Raw genomic sequence first — 20059 nt, forward strand, 5'->3', positions numbered from 1 at the left:
CTTCTCCTTCCATCTTTTTTCTTCTCAGTTCTTTTTTAATTAATATACTTTAAAAATTTGTTTTTTTTCCTCTTCTTAGCTTCACTTGCAACCACATTAAGGTAAGATTTTTCTTTTTTCTTGTTTTTTTCACTATATTTGTTTTTTTATTTCTTTTAATTGTTTTTGTTCTTAATAATTGTATGAATATTGTTGTAGGAATTGTTTTTCATATGATTTTCTTCTTCTTTTTTCCAAGCATTTTGAGTATTATAGAGTGTTGATTTATATTAATTTAATTATTTTATCAGTTTTGTAAAATAGATTTTTTTAAATAATTACCAACGGAATTACATACGGTATTTTTCTGAGGAAAATACCGACGGAATGAAGCAGATATTTGTTTTTGCGCGCTTTTTCTGTCAGTAAATCCATCGATAATAATATTTTTTTTATTACCAACAGACTTACTAACGAACAAAAAATTACCGACGAAAGATTCACCAATGGAGCATTTCCATCAGTGATTTTGTTGGTAAATTAATTATCAACGGAATGATAATAAAAAAACCGACTGAAAATTCCATCAGTAAATATAAAGATTGTGGTAGTTTGAGAGCAGAAGATGTTATCAATACTCAACCTAAGTTTTTCATATTTTTACCTCGAAGTTTGAACTTAAAAAATCAAGAAAGGCAATGTATTTTTTAACGGCTAGAAATTTTGTGTGGACAAAAACAATGAAAATTATAGTGATAAAGAATATGGATAATCACTTGCATCCTAAAATGTTTTATATTATTTATACTCAAAACAAATCACTTTCCATACTAATACTAATGACCACATTGGATAAACTTAAGAAAATTAGCTAAACTTCACCCTTTTAGGTTTAGACTCTACTAGATTGATTGCCCGAGCTTTGTTGTGAGCAATTTTAGGCTGCGTATAGATCGTATGCACACCAACAGTCTCATCTCTTGCTATGTTTCTCTTAAAAAATATGCCATGTAAGCTCACTTAAAAGAATAGCAAGAAGTAGAATTGAAAGCCTAACTCACTTTATTAACATTTTAAGAAACATAAACATTGTCATTGATGAATTACCATGCAAACCATGCAAAACCATTATTATCATGGATCAATTTCCCGTTCTGCCATGTATGCCTAAGTGTCCCAGCATCAATAGGTTCTTCAAGTCCTTTCTTTTCCCTTGCTTGGCCATCATTCTTTCATTGTTTAGTGCATGTTTAGTTTCATGCGATAAGTTTATTTTGCTAAATGGCTTTAAAATATTTTGTTTGCAGGTTTTTTTTGTTTTGGTTCTGCTTAATCATTTTCTTCCTTTCTTTTGGGGTTGGTTTGGATGGGTTTTCTTTGTTTTTATGCAGCATGATTTCTTTTTTGAATTCTTTTTGGCTTATTGTCTTTGGATTTTTAAATTCTTCTTGGTTTACTGTCTTTTGAGGTATGATTGGTTCATTTTTTTCAAACGAAAACTTTTTGTTTTTGCTTAGTGGGATGGAATAATTATGTTGTTCCCTCAGCCTTTGCTTGACAGTTTAGCTGCAATTCTTATCATAGATGGGATGGCCTTGAACATTTTTCCTCAATCTTTGCAATGTTGACAGTTGCTTATGGCTAAGGCGTGGGAGGTTGGGATTTAGATGTTTTCTCTGTTCAGCTTAGGAAAGGGTGTTCTTATCATAGATGTTTTTTTTTTAATTTCACATCATATATAATATAAATACCAAACAATCTCAACATATTAGACTATATAAATGTAAGAAATAATCTTGAGAAGAACAAATATAAATGCGAGGCTGAAATGTGAGTTAACCTGAAACTAATTGAGCAAGTATGAGGAGACAAAAAGGCAAATAGCTCATAAAAATATGAAGACTTGGCTAACTTGTAGATTGAAGGAAAAGCTCTGTTTCCCAAGCTTTAGAGGAGAACAAACAAATGCTGGTGGTTTCTTGAAGATATTTTTTATTTAAAAAGGTAATAAAGCATCATATTAGGCGAATGAGACAAAAAAGGTAAAAAGCTTATAATTTAGATTATTTTTCAATCTATTCTTTTAAAAATTTGTTAACAATTTCAATTTATTTACAACACATCATCCTTCTCAGCATTGCCAGTTAGCCTACCCCACACCAAGTAGCCCTTTTCTCCTCCCTATTTTGCTGGAAAACCATGGCAATTTGCATGTAGAATCATTGTTTGCATGCAAAATGAAGAAAAGTTAATTAACATGGTTGTTGGGCTAGGCTAGTAACCATGTAGACCGTGGGCTATACCCATTTTGACCTAGCCCATATAAGGACCTGTTCATGGGAATCGTTTGAATTATTTTTAGAACAAGTTTGCTTTAAACCAACATAAAAAAGATTTCTATGAATTCTCCATGAAAACAACTCCTTATAAATAACCAAATCTTATTTCGCACAACCTTATCCCCAAAGAAAACCTGAATTAAACACTCGGGGACATGATCAGGGTGGGGGGCAATCCAAAAAACACATAATAGGACTACCTCTATGATTTCCTTTCTTAAAAAACAAAAAATATAGGGCAAAGCTAGCGACCTTTGAGATAAAAGTTTGTAGATAAAGAAGTATCATGATGATATGCTCTTCCCAAAGGTCAAGATCACAAGAAGTGACTTAGTAAACAAGAGTGAAAAAGCCATTGAAGCTTACAAAAGAGGCCCAAACTTTTAAGAAAAGGAAAACTCCATGAAGAAAGGGGTCCTATATTTTTCAGGTAAGTATACATTCATATTAATCATAATGCATTACTTTGATCTTTAATAGATTAGTGTCTTAACAACAAATCTGTTTTTAGTGCGTCTTTGAGCCCTCATCTCTCAGGTAACGCATTTTATAACCCTACCTCCTTTTGAGCGTGCCTTTGGGCCCTCATCTATTAGGTAGTGTGTTTTCTAAACCTACCTCTTTTTGAGTGCACCTTTGAACCTTTAATTATGGTAATGAATTTTCTAACTCTATCTCCTTTCGAGCACGCCTTTGAGCCCTCACTTTTTAGATAGTACGCATTTGAGCCCTATCATGTCGTCCCTTCATGACATCTCTGGCCAAATTCTTTCATCAGGTAAGTGATATGTTTTATTTGGTCAGGTCACCCATAACAATGAGACCATTTTGAAAAATCTTTATATTTTTCTCCTAGGCAGGCCGCCCAATACAAAAAGACCACCTTGAAAATCTTTTTGTTTTTCACCTGGGCAAGTCATCCATTACAGTGAGACCATTTTGAAAAATCTTTGCATTTTCCACCTGGGCAGGTCACTCATTACAATGAGACCACTTTGAAAAATCGCTGTATTTTTCACCTGAGCAGGTCGCCCATTATAATAGACCACTTTGAAAACCTTTTATTTTCCACCTGGGCAGGTCACTCATTACAATGAAATCACTTTGAAAAATCTTTGTATTTTTCATGCGGGCAGTCACCCATTATAATGAGACCACTTTGAAAAATATTTGTATTTTTCCACCTCAACATGTCGCCCATTACAATGAGATCATTTTAGAATATCTTTGTATTTTTTCACCTTGGTAGGTAACCCATTACAATAAGTCCACTTTCCAAAATCTTTGTATTTTTCCACCTGGAAAAATCGTCCATTACAATAAGACCACTTTAAAAAATCTTTGTATTTTCCACCTGGACAGGTCACCCATTACAATGAGACCATCTAAAAAAAACCTTTGTATTCTTCATCTAGGCAAGTTACCCATAACAATTTGACCATTTAGAATTTTTTGAATTTTACCAATAGGCAGGTTACCTGGTACAACTACACCACTTGAAAAAAAAATAGAGAAGTCTTTCTATTTTTCACAAAGATCATCTTTACAAACCTTTTCTTCATTTCCTTTGAAAGCACTTTCTAACCCTCGTCTTTAGGATAGTGCACTTCCTAGCCCTATCTCTTTCAGAAGAATTAACTATTTCTTAATCTGGTGAGTCCATTATCTCTCATTCTTTTTTCTTCTTTACAAAGCTTACTATCTAAAGTCTCTTATGAGACTTTCTATCATAAGCATTGTAAAGAGGAGGGAGTAATTGTCATAACCTATTTCTGGGTTATTCCTCAAATTCACCTTTTTTCTTTATAAAAAAATAAAAATAAATTAATAATAGCAAGAAGACTGACATTTAGGGGAAAAAATAGGATGGGGAGGATTCCAAATATACAGAAAAATCAGGCAGAAATTGTTTTGACAAAATTAGGAGCCTAATCGTACCCCTTTGTATGAAACCTGGAGAAACAATGTAGATTCCAGGTCAAATTAAATAATTTTTGGATGAATCTACATAAAAATCAAGCCGAAGGAGATAATTATATTTTTAATAGGCCAATATGATTTAATCATGGGTCAAATTGAAGTTTAATAATGTCTAAGAATTAATTTGGGTCCAATTAAAAGATTTAATTAGGTGCAAGGACTTAATTATACTTAAATGAGTCAAATTAATTTTATTTGGGACATAATTAGTGAAAACTGAAGTTTGGTAGCCTAATTTGGGCTTAATTATGAAGACTGGAATTTTAGAAGATTAAATTTAATTTTTGTCAAGTTAATTGTTACAAATCAGAGGTAAAATTGCAAAAAATTCAAAAGTTTGGGGTCAATTAAAGGCTAAATTGAAGAAACTCGTAGCCAATGATCATTTTGAAAAAAAGCGTCAAACTCTAGGGTCCCAATTGATTGAAATCAGGGGTGAAATTGAAGAGAATTAAAGGTTTGATGGTCAATTGAGGGACAATTTGCATAAACCCAAAACCAAGAACAAAAATGAAAAAACTAATGTTGAAATTTGACTGGGGGAAATTGCATCAAATCAAAGGTTTAGGGTCAATTAAGGGTGAAATTGAAAGAAATTAGAAGCTGGGGGACTAAATTGAACTTTGGCTAAAATCCATAATTTAATGTCTAAAACAGCGCCATTTTGAACAGTAAAAAAAGAAAGGAACCAAACAACGCATTGTCTTATTATTATTCATTGTCTTCTTCATTTAGCCTAAAAAGTTGTTCGGGTGGCTACTTTTCAAGGGCATTTAATGATTCTTTTCTCAACCAAACAATACACCACCATAATAGGCTGACATTGTACTATACCCCAAAGTAGGTCTTGCTGGAAAATTGTCCCTACAGCAGTCGCGACACTACCCTAAAATGGCCAACCCGGCCAGCTTTCAGTAGCCAACTTTTGTATGCCATGATAGCAACTCTAAACCAACGATTGGAATCTTTCTATATCGAATTAAGGGCCAAGATTTGGCACCAATAAAAACAAGATGTCCCTCTTCCATACCCTATAAATATGGGTGGATTCCATGCATTGAGTAAGAAGAAATCAGAGCCCAAAATTGGTGAAAAATCAGCTTTTCTTCCTAGTTTTATTCTTCTTATCCGCCAACCATCTTCTTCCTTTACTTTCTTCACGCCTCCGCCGATAGCATCGCCACCAACATCACGTCGACATTCCCAGCACTGCTAGTTAGCCACCCCTCACATCAGATAACCCTCTTCTCCTCCCTATTTTGCTAGAAAACCATGGCAATTTGCATGCAGAACCATTGTTCTGTTTACATTGCTGGGCCGGGCCAGCAACCATGTGGATCATGCGTTGGACATGTTTCGACCCAGCCCACCCCCCAAAAAAGCATAAGGGTCTGTTGAGACATGGGTCATTGATTTGACCATGTTCAATAAACTCAGTTAATTTAATAATAAGATTTGACAAGACATCTACAATAAATATAGAAAAGAAAGAAAAGTTTGTAATAATTAACCATAAAAAATGAGCTGACAATATCATACTCGGAAGAAGAAGAAAGAAAATATCATTAGAGACTCATACCACTAGAAAGAGTTCACCATTATGGTTCTAACGTCATTATAAAGGTCTACATGATAACATCAAAAGAGGCCGCACGCATCGTTAGTGCAATGACCCGAAAATCAAACAGAAACAAATATCATGAAGTGAACATCTTATGCTTATTTTAAATCAATTAATTTAATTTAATTTGTAAACAAAATTTCTGAACACATTAATTAGTCTGCTGAACAAAATATGAAGATCTCCACTGTCTTATGTGGATACACAGTTTCATTATTTGAAGATCTCGTGATTTCCTTTCTAATTAAGGATTTTGGCGGCCAAGTTGCACCCTGTAGCCAATTTTCCATTAACCTTCAAGCAAACTCCTTGTGAGTAAGGCAAATTATCACTTTAAGAAATAAAGACTTAGCCAAGGAATCTATCACGTGGGCAAGTCCTTTTCATGTCAAATTGTGACCTGAGGATGATGGACTAATAGCACAAGTGAACAACTGTCCATGACATTATGAAACATAAAAGGGAATAAGGTTGCTTTTAATGTAGGGATATTAGTGAGAGCAGAAGATGTTATTATAATTACATAGAAGTAATTTGAATTCAGAACTAGATCGATGACCAAACAAAATATTTTATTTTGTGATTGGTCAGCAAATATAAGTTTCAGTCCTGAACAACCCAGTTCAAGGGAAAAATGGAAAGAAGAAAACATAACGTGTCACAACAACAAAAGGAAGACATGGCATTGTTTTCAATGGAAGATGGATAAGAAGGTGAGCTAACAACAACAACATTCAAAATGACTCTCCTGTTTTCTAAACTACACCAACCATATGGAACAGATCACAAATAGATCTCTCCTACGTACATCGATCTATCTATAAAAACCCATTATCATCCCTGGTTAATTTGTCACAAACAATATCACACAGTTCTTTCTTCTCTTAATCCTAGCTAGCTAGTTCATATAGACTCTTCCAGGCCTTGAGATTTAGTGTCGAGATGGCAAGTTTCAACTCTTTTATCTTAGCTCTCTTCATTGCTCTATCAATTTCAGGCGGCGAGGCAACTCGTCAGCTTCTGCAATTGCCCCCTTTACCTGCGGTACCCAATTTGCCTAAACCAACATTGCCACCAATGCCTTCTATACCAACACTACCACAGCCCACATTGCCAACCGCACAACCTTCCCTGCCTAAACCCACACTGCCTCCACTTCCTAGCCTGCCAACAATGCCTAGTCTCCCCAAGGTCACCTTGCCTCCACTTCCAAGCATGCCCTCAATGCCCACTATCCCTATCCCAACAACAATCCCCTCTATCCCGTTCCTCTCCCCACCACCTGGAAACTAGACCATGCTACTGCTCATTCTGAGTTTGATTTGTAAGCTTTCTGTCAAAAGTTCATATCTTTTGGTCCCTGTGAAGAAGTGTGAGGAGTTGTGCTGTTTGCTTCTGGTGTTCTTCATTCATATATATATATATATATATATATATATATATATATATATATATATATATATTTTCGCTTCCTGTTTCATTCCCTGTATTTCATTGCCTTCTTGTATTATACATATACCTTTATCAATTAAAAGAAATGTAGTTTCAAACATTGTTATCTAGTGTTTTTTCCACACATTTGATTACTAAACTCTGCTCTTTCTGGAATTCTGCTGAGCTTGCACTATTAATGATGAAACTGTTGATTTCTAACAAGAGATTTATTAAGTACAAATGCCAAAACTTGACGTATGCCAAGAGACTACAGCAGATATATACCAAGTTCAAGATTAACTTGTGTGTTTAATGCTTGCAACTAGTGTTGAGACTTTTTTAATTTGAAGAAAAAAAAATGATCCAGATCTTTTTCCGAATAAATCTTGTGAAAACTATGGTTCACGGCATAATAGATAACCAAGCAAGTATTCAAGATTTTGATAGTCCAACCTTATTGAAAACAAATTATAGTAGCTCAGTTACCCAACAACCAATGTACTGTGAACAAATAGTGTTTTGTTTAGCTGCACAAAAGAGGAGAGGAGAGGAGAGGAGTTTGGATCCTGGACTAGCAACTTGAGGAAAATGTTTTTTTTTTAAAAAACAAACTAATCATACGGAAACACAACGTTAACGTTTTTAATGGATAGGAAGGTAAACTAACAATAACAAAACTGAAAATCGTTGTCCTGTTTTCTCAACTATACAAACAATACAGGACAGGTAGATCTTTCCTACATCATCTATATATACCCAAGGCATGCCCTGGTTGGTCATAGACAACCTTGCACTTGCAAGATTCTTTGGTTGCTCATTTGTATCTCATAGGTTCATTGAGGCCTTGTAACTTAGTAATAAGATGGCAAGATTCAATTGTTTTATCTTAGCTCTCTTCATTGCTTTATCATTCTCGGATGGCGAAGCAGCTCATCAGCTCCTGCAATTGCCCCCTCTACCCTCTCTACCGAATTTGCCTAAACCAACACTGCCGCCATTGCCTTCTATACCAACACTGCCGCAGCCCACATTGCCAACCTTGCCAGCCACTCAACCATCACTGCCTAAGCCTCCACTGCCTCCACTTCCCATCCTGCCAACAATGCCTGCTATCCCCAAGGTCACCTTGTTGGGATTCAGAATCAAGAACGATTAAAGCTTGATTTATAAATCATATCTTAGTGATGGAGTCGGATTGTAATTTCTATAATTCAGTCCTAAAGTTTAGGTGCTAGTCTGTCAATTTACTTCTTTTAGACAAGATCTTTTTATATAAGCCATGTATATGAGTTGTACAAGACATAGAATAAACAAGGGCAATTGTGGTTCTTTCTCTTTATCAGTCCCTCTGTTTTCTTTACGATCAGTCCCTCTGTTTTCTTTATGGTATCAGAGCATAGGTCTCGTGCGTGAAACTGCTCATTGTTTTGCTTCCGCCAATATCAGCATGACTGAAACTTCATCAGAAAAATATTTGACAGAGACAATGGATTTTTATGATCCCTGCTCATTCATCCCTCAGATCACACTAATCATGATATTGTCACTCAACTCTTGGAAGATGACAACCACGCAACATGGAGTCGTGCCATGATGGTGTTCCTAAAAGCCAAAAATAAGCTTGGCTTCATTGATGGCACGATCAAAGCACCTTCAGAGAAAGATCCTAAATGCTCAATTCTATCAACCCATCCCTGATGAATACCATAATCTTCTTCGTCACCGCTACTGATGTCTGGGCAGATCTCAGTGAACATTTCTCACAAGGAAATCTTTCACGTATCTTTGAATTTAAGCGAAGGATTGTTGAGCATCATCAACAACAACAAACCATAGCAACCTATTATACAACACTCAAGTCTTTTTGGGATGAGCTAGGATTATACAACGATCCACCTTTATGTAACTATGCAAGATTAAAACAGATTGTTGTAAGAGAAGAACAAGAGCGAATCCTTCAATTCCTCATGGGTTTGAATGACATATACTCTATTATTCATGGGCAAATTCTTGATGCAACCACTCCCCAACATCAAAAAAATCTACTCGTTTTTGCTTCAAGAAGAAAAACAACGACAGCATGCTGATGCTCATGATAGCCCTATTCATGTCATAAACGTGAAGAAAAACACAAGGAACACAGAGAATAAACAACCTGCAAAGTCACAAAACAGCAAAGGCAAATCTTTATATTGCACACATTGTGAGGGAGATACACATTCAGTTGATCGTTGCTATTTTATCATTGGATTTCCACCAGGGCATAAGTTCCATGGTAGAGATGTCAAACCACCAAACAGGAACAAATGGTTTGCAGCCAATAATACCCACAACATGATCAAACTCAACACTGCAGCAAATGGACTCTAGGGCTTTTCTCGGTTCACAGAAGAAGAGTACAACCAAATAAAGGCATTACTCAGTAAAAATCAGTTTTGTGGAAATGTGACAGGTAAAAACAATTCCAAATGTTATAAAGCTGCGATCATTGACAGCTGTGCAAGTGATCATATATCCTATTCTTCTCATTTTCTATCCCAAAAAAGTAAAATAAAATAAAGTTTATGCAGTGTGGAGAGCAAATGAGATGAGAGAAGTTCTTAGCATATTGTACATCGCTTAATGAATTTGATCTCACAGACAGGAGCATATTGTGGCCACATCTAGCTTTAGAGATTGAGAGGATCTGATTCAACTTAATTGGAGACCTTGATCTGCTAAACCAAGAGCTTCCACTCTTCTGGAACATTAGATGAGCCGTCTGCAACTTCAGCAAACAGACTTACATTCATAGCTCCTGATTAAGAACGAAAGGCTATCTACTGAGAGCATGATCCATGCCCTGAGCTGCAACTTAGGTCCATTTCCTTTTCATGCACGTGAGGAAGACATAGATGGACTTGTCTCCAGTCACCAGCAAAGAAACGTAGTTCTCCTTCAGTACCAGCACTTCCCTCTTTTGTTGCAGAACGGTGAGATCTTACTGAAAGATTTCTATTTACATTGGGAATGGTGAGGCATCGAAGGACTTCAACATTGAAATCATGGAAATGTACAACACTTGCACCCTGATGCAGCAAAACAAGAAGCTCAAGAAATATTTAATATTAAATAAATTTTAATTAAATAATTCTAATTTAAAATTAATATTTAATTATCCGTCAATAAACCATAAGTAAAACACCCCAATAAAAAGCCTAGAATCTCTAATTTCAGAACAGACGGGGCTCCTTTGTTCTTCTTCTTCTCCATGAGTAAAAAACATCAATATCCATTTCTTTCTCTTCTCTTCTCTCCTCAACTCCTTCTCTTCTCCTCCATGCTCAGGTATGTATTCTTCTCCTTCCATCTTTTTTCTTCTCAGTTCTTTTTTAATTAATATACTTTACGAATTTGGTTTTTTTTCTTCTTAGCTTCACTTGCAACTATATTAAGGTAAGATTTTTCTTTTTTCTTTTTTTTTTTTCTTTTTTTTCACTATACTTTTTTTATTTTTTTAATTGTTTTTATTCTTAATAATTGTATGAATATTGTTGTAGGAATTGTTTTTCATATGATTTTCTTCTTCTTTTTTCCAAACGTTTTGAGTATTATAGAGTGTTGATTTATATTAATTTAATTATTTTATCAGTTTTGTAAAATAGATTTTTTTAAATAATTACCAACGAAATTACATACAGTATTTTTCCGAGGGAAATACCAACGGAATGAAGCAGATAATTTTTTTTTGCGCGCTTTTTCTGTCAGTAAATCCATCGGTAATAATATTTTTTTATTAACAACGGACTTACTGACGAACAAAAAATTACCGAGAAAAGATTCACTGACGGAGCATTTCCATCGGTGATTTCGTTGGTAAATTAATTACCAACGGAATGATAGTAAAAATACCGAAGGAAAATTCCGTCAGTAAATATAAAGATTGTGGTAGTGTAAGAGCAGAAGATGCTATTAGAATTATATAGAAGTAATTTGAATTCAGAACTAGATCGATGACCAAACAAAATATTTTATTTTGTGATTGGTCAGCAAATACATGTTTCAGTCCTGAACAACCCAGTTCAAGGGAAAAATGGAAAGAAGAAAACATAACGTGTCACAACAAGAAAAGGAAGACATGGCATTGTTTTCAATGGAAGATGATAAGAAGGTGAGCTAACAACAACAACATTCAAAATGACTCTCCTGTTTTCTAAACTACACCAACCATATGGAACAAATCACAAATAGATCTCTCCTACGTACATCGATCTATCTATAAAAAACCATTATCATCCCTGGTTAATTTGTCACAAACAATATCACACAGTTCTTTCTTCTCTTAATCCTAGCTAGCTAGTTCATATAGACTCTTCCAGGCCTTGAGATTTAGCGTCGAGATGGCAAGTTTCAACTCTTTTATATTAGCTCTCTTCATTGCTCTATCAATTTCAGGCGGCGAGGCAGCTCGTCAGCTTCTGCAATTGCCCCCTTTACCTGCGATACCCAATTTGCCTAAACCAACATTGCCACCAATGCCTTCTATACCCACACTGCCACAGCCCACATTGCCAACCGCACAACCTTCCCTGCCTAAACCCACACTGCCTCCACTTCCTAGCCTGCCAACAATGCTTAGTCTCCCCAAGGTCACCTTGCCTCCACTTCCAAGCATGCCCTCAATGCCCACTATCCCTATCCCAACAACAATCCCCTCTATCCCGTTCCTCTCCCCACCACCTGGAAACTAGACCATGCTACTGCTCATTCTGAGTTTGATTAGTAAGCTTTCTGTCACAAGTTCATATCTTTTGGTCCCTGTGAAGAAAGTGTGAGGAGTTGTGCTGTTTGCTTCTGGTGTTTTTCATTCATTTATATATTTTCGCTTCCTATTTCCCTGTATTTCATTGCCTTCTTGTATTATACATATATACCTTTATCAATTAAAAGAAATGTAGTTTCAAACATTGTAATCTGGTGTTTTTTCCACACATTTGATTACTAAACTCTGCTCTTTCTGGAATTCTGCTGAGCTTGCACTATTAATGATGAAACTGTTGGTATCTCACAAGAGATTTAGTGAGTACAAATGCCAAAACTTGATGTATGCCAAGACACTACAGCAGATACCTACCAAGTTCAAGATTATCTTGTGTGTTTAATGCTTGCAACTAGTGTTGAGACTTAAATTTGAAATAAAGGTATATATGTATAATACAAGAAGGCAATGAAATACAGGGAAATAGGCTCTTAATTAGATTCAAATGGTGAAAAATAGTGAAATAACAGTTCAACCGCGAACTCAAATAGGCTTTTAGATTCAAATGGCAAGAAAAATATTCATTTGATCGTAAATTTGAGTTTCATTACTAGCATGTCTTTGAAATAATATATTTACATCCGATTTATTTTCTTTTATTAAACTATTCTGAGTTTTAAACTCAACTATCTAATGTGCAATTGATATATCAATACTCAACCTAAGTTCTTCATATTTTTACCTCGAAGTTTGAATTTCAAAAATCAAGAAAGGCAACGTATGTTTTAACCGCTAAAAATTTTGCGTGGACAAAAAGATTGAAAATTATAGTGATATGGAATACGGATAATCAATTGCATCCTAAAATGTATTTTATATTATTTATACTCAAAACAAATTACTTTCCATACTAATGACCACATTGGATAAACTTGAGAAAATTAGCTAAACTTCACCCTTTTAGGTTTAGGTCTAAACTCACTTTATTAACATTTTAAGAAACATAAACATTGTCATTGATGAATTAACAGGCAAACCATGCAAAACTATTATTATCATGAATCAATTTTCCCTTCTACCTTGCATGCCTAAGTGTCCGAGCATCAAAGGGTTTTTCAATTCCTTTCTTTTCCCTGGCTTGGCTATCATTCTTTACTGCGTGTTTAATTGGGCTTAGGATTGTTGTTGAAGTATTAGTTAGGTACCAGTGTTGGATTCTTGGCATGATTGTTCATTTGTGGCTTAATTGTTGTGTTAAGGACAATTAACTACATTTTTTTAGAATGATTTTGCTATGTAAGTTGTTTGCTTGCTGAAGTTGTTTGTTGCTAGTGATTTCATTATTGTTCTGTTTCATTGTTGTTGGAGTTTGTCCCAAAAACAATTAACTCCCGTAACTTTTATATTTCATTGTATTCTATGTTCTTTCATTATTTAGTGCATGTTTAGTTTCATGCGATAAGTTTCTCTTGCTAAATAGCTTCAAAATATTTTGTTTGGAGGTTTATTTTGTTTCAATTTTGCTTAATTATTTTTTTCCTTTTTATTGGGGTTGGTTTTGATGGGTTTTCTTTGTTTTTATTAAGCATGATTTCTTTTTTGGATTCTTTTTGACTGACTGTCTTTGGATTTTTAAATTCTTCTTGGTTTACTGTCTTTTGAGGTATGATTGGTTCATTTTTTTCAAGCAAAAATTTTTTGTTTTTGCTTAGTGGGATGTAATAATTTTGTTGTTCTCTTGTCTTTGCATGCTTATCATAGATGGGATGGCTTTGAACATTTTTTCTCAATCTTTGCAATGTTAAAAATAATGTGCAAGCTATGCTAGCATTTTTTAAAAAGAAAAAAAATGAGACATAGACCATTGACTTGACCATGTTCAATAAGCCCAGTTCATTTAATTATAAGATTAAAAAAAAGCATCTACGATAAATAAGGCAAACAAAGAAAAGTTGGCAATAATTAATTATAAAAAATAACCTAGCAATATTATACTCGGAAGAAGAAAAAAGAAAATCTCGTTGGAGACTCATTGTTACTTTGTCGTGGACACTGCCCCACCACCAAAAAAAGTTCACTAATACGGTTCTAACGCCATGATAAAGGCTACATGACAACATCAAAAGAGATCACACACATCGTTAAAGTAATGACCTGGAAATCAAACCAACCAAAATATCATAAAGTGAGCATCTCATGCTTATTTTTAATCAATTAATTTAATTTCAAAAAAATATTTTTTTAAAAAGATAAATTTGACAAAGAACGACAAAGAAAAGGAATCGAGATAACCTGAGTTCTTTTCAAAATTCATAAAAAAATCTTATAGAAAGCAAATAAAAAAAAAGATAACAGAACTCAATCTCCAATTAAATAAATGTTAAAAGATGAAACTGAAAATACTTGACCTAAAATTAGAAAAGAAAAAAAAAAACAAACCCGAGTGAATCTCCTAAACTAGGGTTAATCTTCCAAACTTACAACCCAAGAAATCCTAGACCCATGCTCAATTAAGAAGCTCAATCCCCAATAAATTTAATGTAGAATGATGAAACCAAAAAAAATATCAGTTTAAAAATTTTGTCAAAGTAAAAAAAAATAACAATAAAAAAATGATAATCAAATCTGATAGGAAAAAAACTAAAAGATAATGAAATCAAAAAAAAAATTTAAATTATCTCAACTAAAACAAATAACAATAAAAATAAAGGGGATCAAATCTGATAGGTAAAAAAATTAAAGGAGGATGAAATTGGAAAAGAAATCTAATTTTATAAATTATTTCAAATAAAACAAATAGTAATCAAAAGAACATGGACCAACTCTGAAGGAAAAACAAATTGAAAGACTAGTTTAAAAATTTAAAAGGTCAGACATGAAAATCAAGAAGGAGGAAGAAAAGAAAGGGAAAAAAGAAAAAGTCATCGATGTCAAATCAGGTGTCAATAAGTCACATGCATTGCCTAGAGATGGAGGAACAGTTGGGATGATTTGAACATCATCTTGGAAGCCATTATTTGGTCCTCAAACGCCTCGTTACGCGTCGACCTACTCGCTAACACGTGTATTACAAGCTTCAGCCACTTTTGATAATATTATATTTAATTAACTATCAAATTTTATCTCAGTCAACTTGATTATAATTAAAAAAAACCTGGATAAAATTAAAAAAAAAAACCCTTAAAGTGAGTTAAAAAAATTATACTTTTAAAAGTAATTGAGTTTTTAGACTATGCTTTAAAAAGTAAAAATATAAAAAAATCCTTGGACACTATTTTTTTTTTTTTTTTTGTATGGATAACTTAGTCATCTCCTTGTCGTCTAGAATTTTAAAAGTTTGATTTCTCATCTATTAATTTGATAATTATTAATGGATTCCTATAAAAAAAACCATATTACCCTTACTATGTAGTTCATTGGTTTTTTTTAGAATGGTAAAATTATTATTATAGTATTCCAATTTGTTGTTCTTGGTATATAGTCACTGAGCCCTGTTATTTTTTTAAAAAAAATTTTAATATCCTTCGCCCGTTTATTTTATAGCATACAACATACCACATTGTTTTGTATGCTCTTGCACCAAGACTTCACGAATAAAATGTTGACTATAGTGAGTGTTCTGCTTTTGACATTTTGAAGCTAACTTGATTGCTGGTCATCAACCAATAAACTGCACTTATTCACCTAAAAAAAACAGGGGAGAATGGTAGAACTTCGAGTGTTTGAATCTTGCGTATGAAAAAAGAAAAAGAAACTGAAGAAAATCATGGCTAGTCAACAACAATCACCATCTGCTACTATTTTCAATAGACATGGATATGAAGGTGAACTAACAATAACAAAACTCAGAATGACTGTCCATTTTTCTCAACAACACCAACGATTCAAGAGAAATCTCCCATCTTCATCTCCACTATATTAACCCAGAGAAAAGTCGTAGATTGTCACTCACAATTTCCTGCAATCCTCTTTTTGCTTATATATTATTGCTCATATATAGTCTTGTGAGGCCTTGGAACATTACCAGCATGGCAGCTTTCAAGTGTCTTATCTTGTCTCTCTTCATTGCTTTGTCGTTTTTGGGAGGGGAAGCAGCTCGTAATCTTCTGCAATTGCCAAATCTGCCTAAACCAGCATTGCCACCATTGCCTTCTATACCATCTCTGCCACAGCCCACCTTGCCAGCCTTGCCAACCACTCAACCTTCACTGCCTAACCCCAATTTGCCTCCACTTCCTAGCCTCCCTACGATGCCAACAATGCCTGCAGTTCCGAAGGTCAGCTTGCCTCCACTTCCAAGCATGCCAACACTGCCTACTGTCGTCCCCAAGGCCAGCTTGCCTCCACTTCCAAGCATGCCTTCAATTCCCAATATCCCTCTCCCAACTACAATTCCCTCTATTCCATTCCTCTCCCCGCCACCAGCTGGAAATTAGTCTCATTTCAAGTTTGATTATGGAGTTGTCATGTCAGAGATATATCTTTTGAGTGTTTGGCTCTTCCTTCTCTACGCAGTAGTGTGAGGAATTGTGTTGTCTGTATACCTTCATTTGAACACTGTTAATTGCTTCTTGTATTCATTTGTCTCCTTTCATCATATATATATATATATGAACTTCCACATTTAATTAGTTCATTCTTCTCTTTTCTTTTAACCAATACATGAGCCCATTTATTTAAGGTTGTCTGTGTTTGATATTTCATGATTTCAGAAACACCCTTTCTGAGATGGCAGGTGTTGTACCTTTGATGTTCTACCATGGCTTTGGAAATGACACTAGTTGTACCTTTGAATGATGGGCCTGTGATAATTAGCCGATTAGCTTGTAGAAAATGTTAGAAAAATAAATAGAAAGAACTTACATATGTGTATCACGCTACGCCACTGATCAGATGAAGTTTTTTTCAATATAAAACAATGGTTGTTGAAGTGATGCTAATGTTTTAAAAAAAAAAACAAAAAAAATCAAAAGTTTGAGTTATTAACAAGTTTTGACTCAATAAATCCAGTTATTAAACTAATATAATTAAAAAAATAGTATCAATAATAAATAAATTGAATTAATAAAATATGCAATCATCATCTTAAAAAATAAACTTATACATATTGTGAAAAGATATCTTTCATTTAATAATGGAGCAAAAATGAGATGAATGTGATAACTCTATAAAAAAAAAAAAATAGAAGCTCAATTTCAAGCAAGTTAATACTAAATGATGAAATTAAAAACAAATACAAAAATAACAACTCGAGTCCACCCTAGTCGCCTTGTCAAATACACAACCTAATTATGAGATTATGATAACTCTATAGAAAAAAAATTGAATAAAACAATAGAACTCAAATCTCAAACAACTCAATGTTGAAGCCGAAACTGGATAAAAAAAAAAAAACACAACCTAGTTGTGAGATTGGGAAATTGTTTGTGTAGATTATTGTTAGATGCCGGATAATTAGATAGCTTGAGATTTGCAATAACCCAACTTTTAAGCAATTATTCAAAGCCAAAAATAATATTTGATTTTCAGGTAATTTTCGTATATATTCTAAACAATCCTAGATCTATCTAACAGAATTTTCATGACTCCCAAAAACATTTTAGGCGATATTTGTTTCGGGAAACTCAAGAGTATCCACCAGCCAAAAATATAAGAGATTTCTAAGTGATAATTTTCATTTCATGAACTTTGAAGCTATTTGACCGAAAGAATTGGGTAAGATTTTCTCTTTAAATTAAACATATGTTGACGAAACAATAATGTGTATGCTGTAATAATTGTGAGTTAAGGTGAACATGATATGATCGTCTGTTTTAAGTTTTTTGGATTGTGGACTGTAATTGAAATTTTTGTGTTATTTCATGCAACATGACATACAAAATTATAGTGCAGATTACCAGAAAGTATAGCTATCACTGCATAATATTTATGCAGATTCTGCAGACCATTATTTCGGCCAAACTTTTGGGGAATTCGAATAGAAGAACTTCATGTTTGTTCATTGAAACTATAAAAGGCATGATCAAGAGACATGGATATACATTATAAGCTAATAAATACACCATTGCCGAACCAAAATTTTATAGAGTCATGAATGCAAAATAACTTAAGGCGTTGGATAAGATTTGAGAATATGATTTTTTAGCTCGAAACTTGTACGAGTTTATACTATCTTGTACTTAATTTTTATCAAATAAATAGAGATGGTGAGATTCGAACTCGTAACCGTTTAGTCATCAAAATTTTGATACCATGTCAAAGAATCATCTCAACCCAATATTTTAAGCTGTTAAGTCAAGTCTCAAAAAATAATTTATATTATTATCTATACATCATTGCTGAACTAAAATTTTATAGAGTCATGAATGCATAATAACTTAAGTTGTTGGATAAGATCTTAGGATATGATTTTTGAGCTTAAGACTTGTACGGGTCCATACTATCTTGTACTTAATTTTTATCAAATAAATAGAGATGGTGAGATTCGAACTCGTAACTGTTTAGTCATCAAAACTCGGATATTATATCAAAGAATCATCTCAACTCAATAACTTAAACTGTTAAGTCAAGTTTCAAGAAATAATTTATATTATTATCTAACACATGATACAGATAACATTACAAAATATTTATTTTATCTTATACACCACTGACGAATACACTCCATTTTCTCGACTGTTTCCGTCTCCTTTTTATCTTGTTTTCAGAAAATAACCAAATGTTACCTCAGTTTTTTTTCCTCTTGTAAGTGCTTCAAGCAAGTTGTGCTTGCGCCATTGGGTACAAGGGAAAATTCAATTTTTCAAGTTTCAACTACATATCCCTTTTCGGTCAAAGAACAAGAAGCCGTAACCCGTTTTGTTAGTTAGTCTTAGCATCTAGAAGACAGGAGAGATTTTGTGTGGAGTTATGCTGTAGAAGAAAGATTAGATTGGCTAAAACACAGTTTTTCTTCTTCCTTTTCAAGGAAAAGAACATTTTCAGGACTTAGATGTTCCTCTGAACTCAAAATTACATTACCAAACAAATAAAAATAGTTAGATTGGCCAACAAAACAAGTTTGAGTCCTGCAATAGCCAGCACGAGGAGTAAAAGAAGGGAAAAAACGTACTCCTAGTCACAACAAGAAGACAGAAAAAAAACATGGTATTGTTTTCAATGGAAGATGGAAAAGAAGGTGACCTACCCAATTACAAAACACAAGATGATTGTCTTGCTTTCTAACCTAAACCAACCATCTGTGACAGATCACACAAATGGATCTCCACTTCATTTCCATCTATAAAAACCCGATATGAGGAGCCCTTGTTTGTCACAGACAATATCATACAGTTCTTTACCTGCTTATCTCTTGTTCATATACTCTCTTTCAGGCCTTAAGACTTAGCATCAAGATGGCAAGTCTCAACTGTTTCATCTTAGCTCTTTTCATTGCTGTGTCACTTTCACGCGGCGAGGCAGCTCGTCATCTTCTGCAATTGCCCCCTTTACCTTCCGTGCCCAGCTTGCCTAAACCAACATTGCCACCATTGCCTTCTATACCATCTCTGCCACAGCCCACATTGCCAACTTTGCCCACCACCCAACAACCTTCACTGCCTAAACCCTCTCTGCCTCCACTTCCAAGCATGCCAACACTGCCTACTGTCGTCCCCAAGGCCACCTTGCCTCCACTTCCAAGCATGCCAACACTGCCTACTGTCGTCCCCAAGCTCAGCTTGCCTCCACTTCCAAGCATGCCTTCAATTCCCAATATCCCTCTCCCAACAACAATTCCCTCTATTCCATTCCTCTCCCCGCCACCAGCTGGAAATTAGTCTCATTTCAAGTTTGATTATGGAGTTGTCATGTCAGAGATATATCTTTTGAGTGCTTGGTTCTTACTTCTCTACGCAGTAGCGTGAGGAATTGTGTTGTCTGTATACCTTCATTTGAACACTGTTAATTGCTTCTTGTATTCATTTGTCT

At 34.3% G+C, this 20059-nt stretch overlaps 1 protein-coding gene and 2 long non-coding RNA genes across 4 annotated transcripts in view; 2 read left to right on the top strand and 1 right to left on the bottom strand.

The window, feature by feature from the left end:
* The window catches only part of LOC127904472 (uncharacterized), an 81210-nt gene extending 68911 nt beyond the window's left edge, over positions 1-12299 (top strand). The window contains exon 2 of the long non-coding RNA XR_008057715.1: positions 11982-12299. This is a non-coding gene — a long non-coding RNA (uncharacterized LOC127904472). The remainder of the gene's footprint in view (positions 1-11981) is intronic.
* The window catches only part of LOC127904471 (uncharacterized), a 117651-nt gene that overhangs the window by 69156 nt on the left and 28436 nt on the right, over positions 1-20059 (bottom strand). The window contains exons 1-2 of one of the 2 annotated variants that reach the window (XR_008057713.1): positions 12267-12422; positions 6959-7438 (exon numbers count right to left, since the gene is read on the bottom strand). This is a non-coding gene — a long non-coding RNA (uncharacterized LOC127904471). Of the gene's footprint in view, positions 1-6958; positions 7439-12266; positions 12423-20059 lie in introns of those variants that run through there. The other variant, XR_008057714.1, reaches the window with a different exon arrangement.
* The window catches only part of LOC127904469 (protein PELPK1-like), a 33519-nt gene continuing 32827 nt past the window's right edge, over positions 19368-20059 (top strand). Inside the window, exon 1 of the mRNA XM_052448316.1 lies at positions 19368-19808. Coding sequence (XP_052304276.1) covers positions 19486-19808 — 323 coding nt within the window. The 5' untranslated portion in view covers positions 19368-19485. The remainder of the gene's footprint in view (positions 19809-20059) is intronic.

The sequence above is a fragment of the Populus trichocarpa genome, chromosome 17 (genome assembly GCF_000002775.5).
Source record: "Populus trichocarpa isolate Nisqually-1 chromosome 17, P.trichocarpa_v4.1, whole genome shotgun sequence".
In the NCBI taxonomy this organism is placed as follows: Eukaryota; Viridiplantae; Streptophyta; class Magnoliopsida; order Malpighiales; family Salicaceae; genus Populus; species Populus trichocarpa.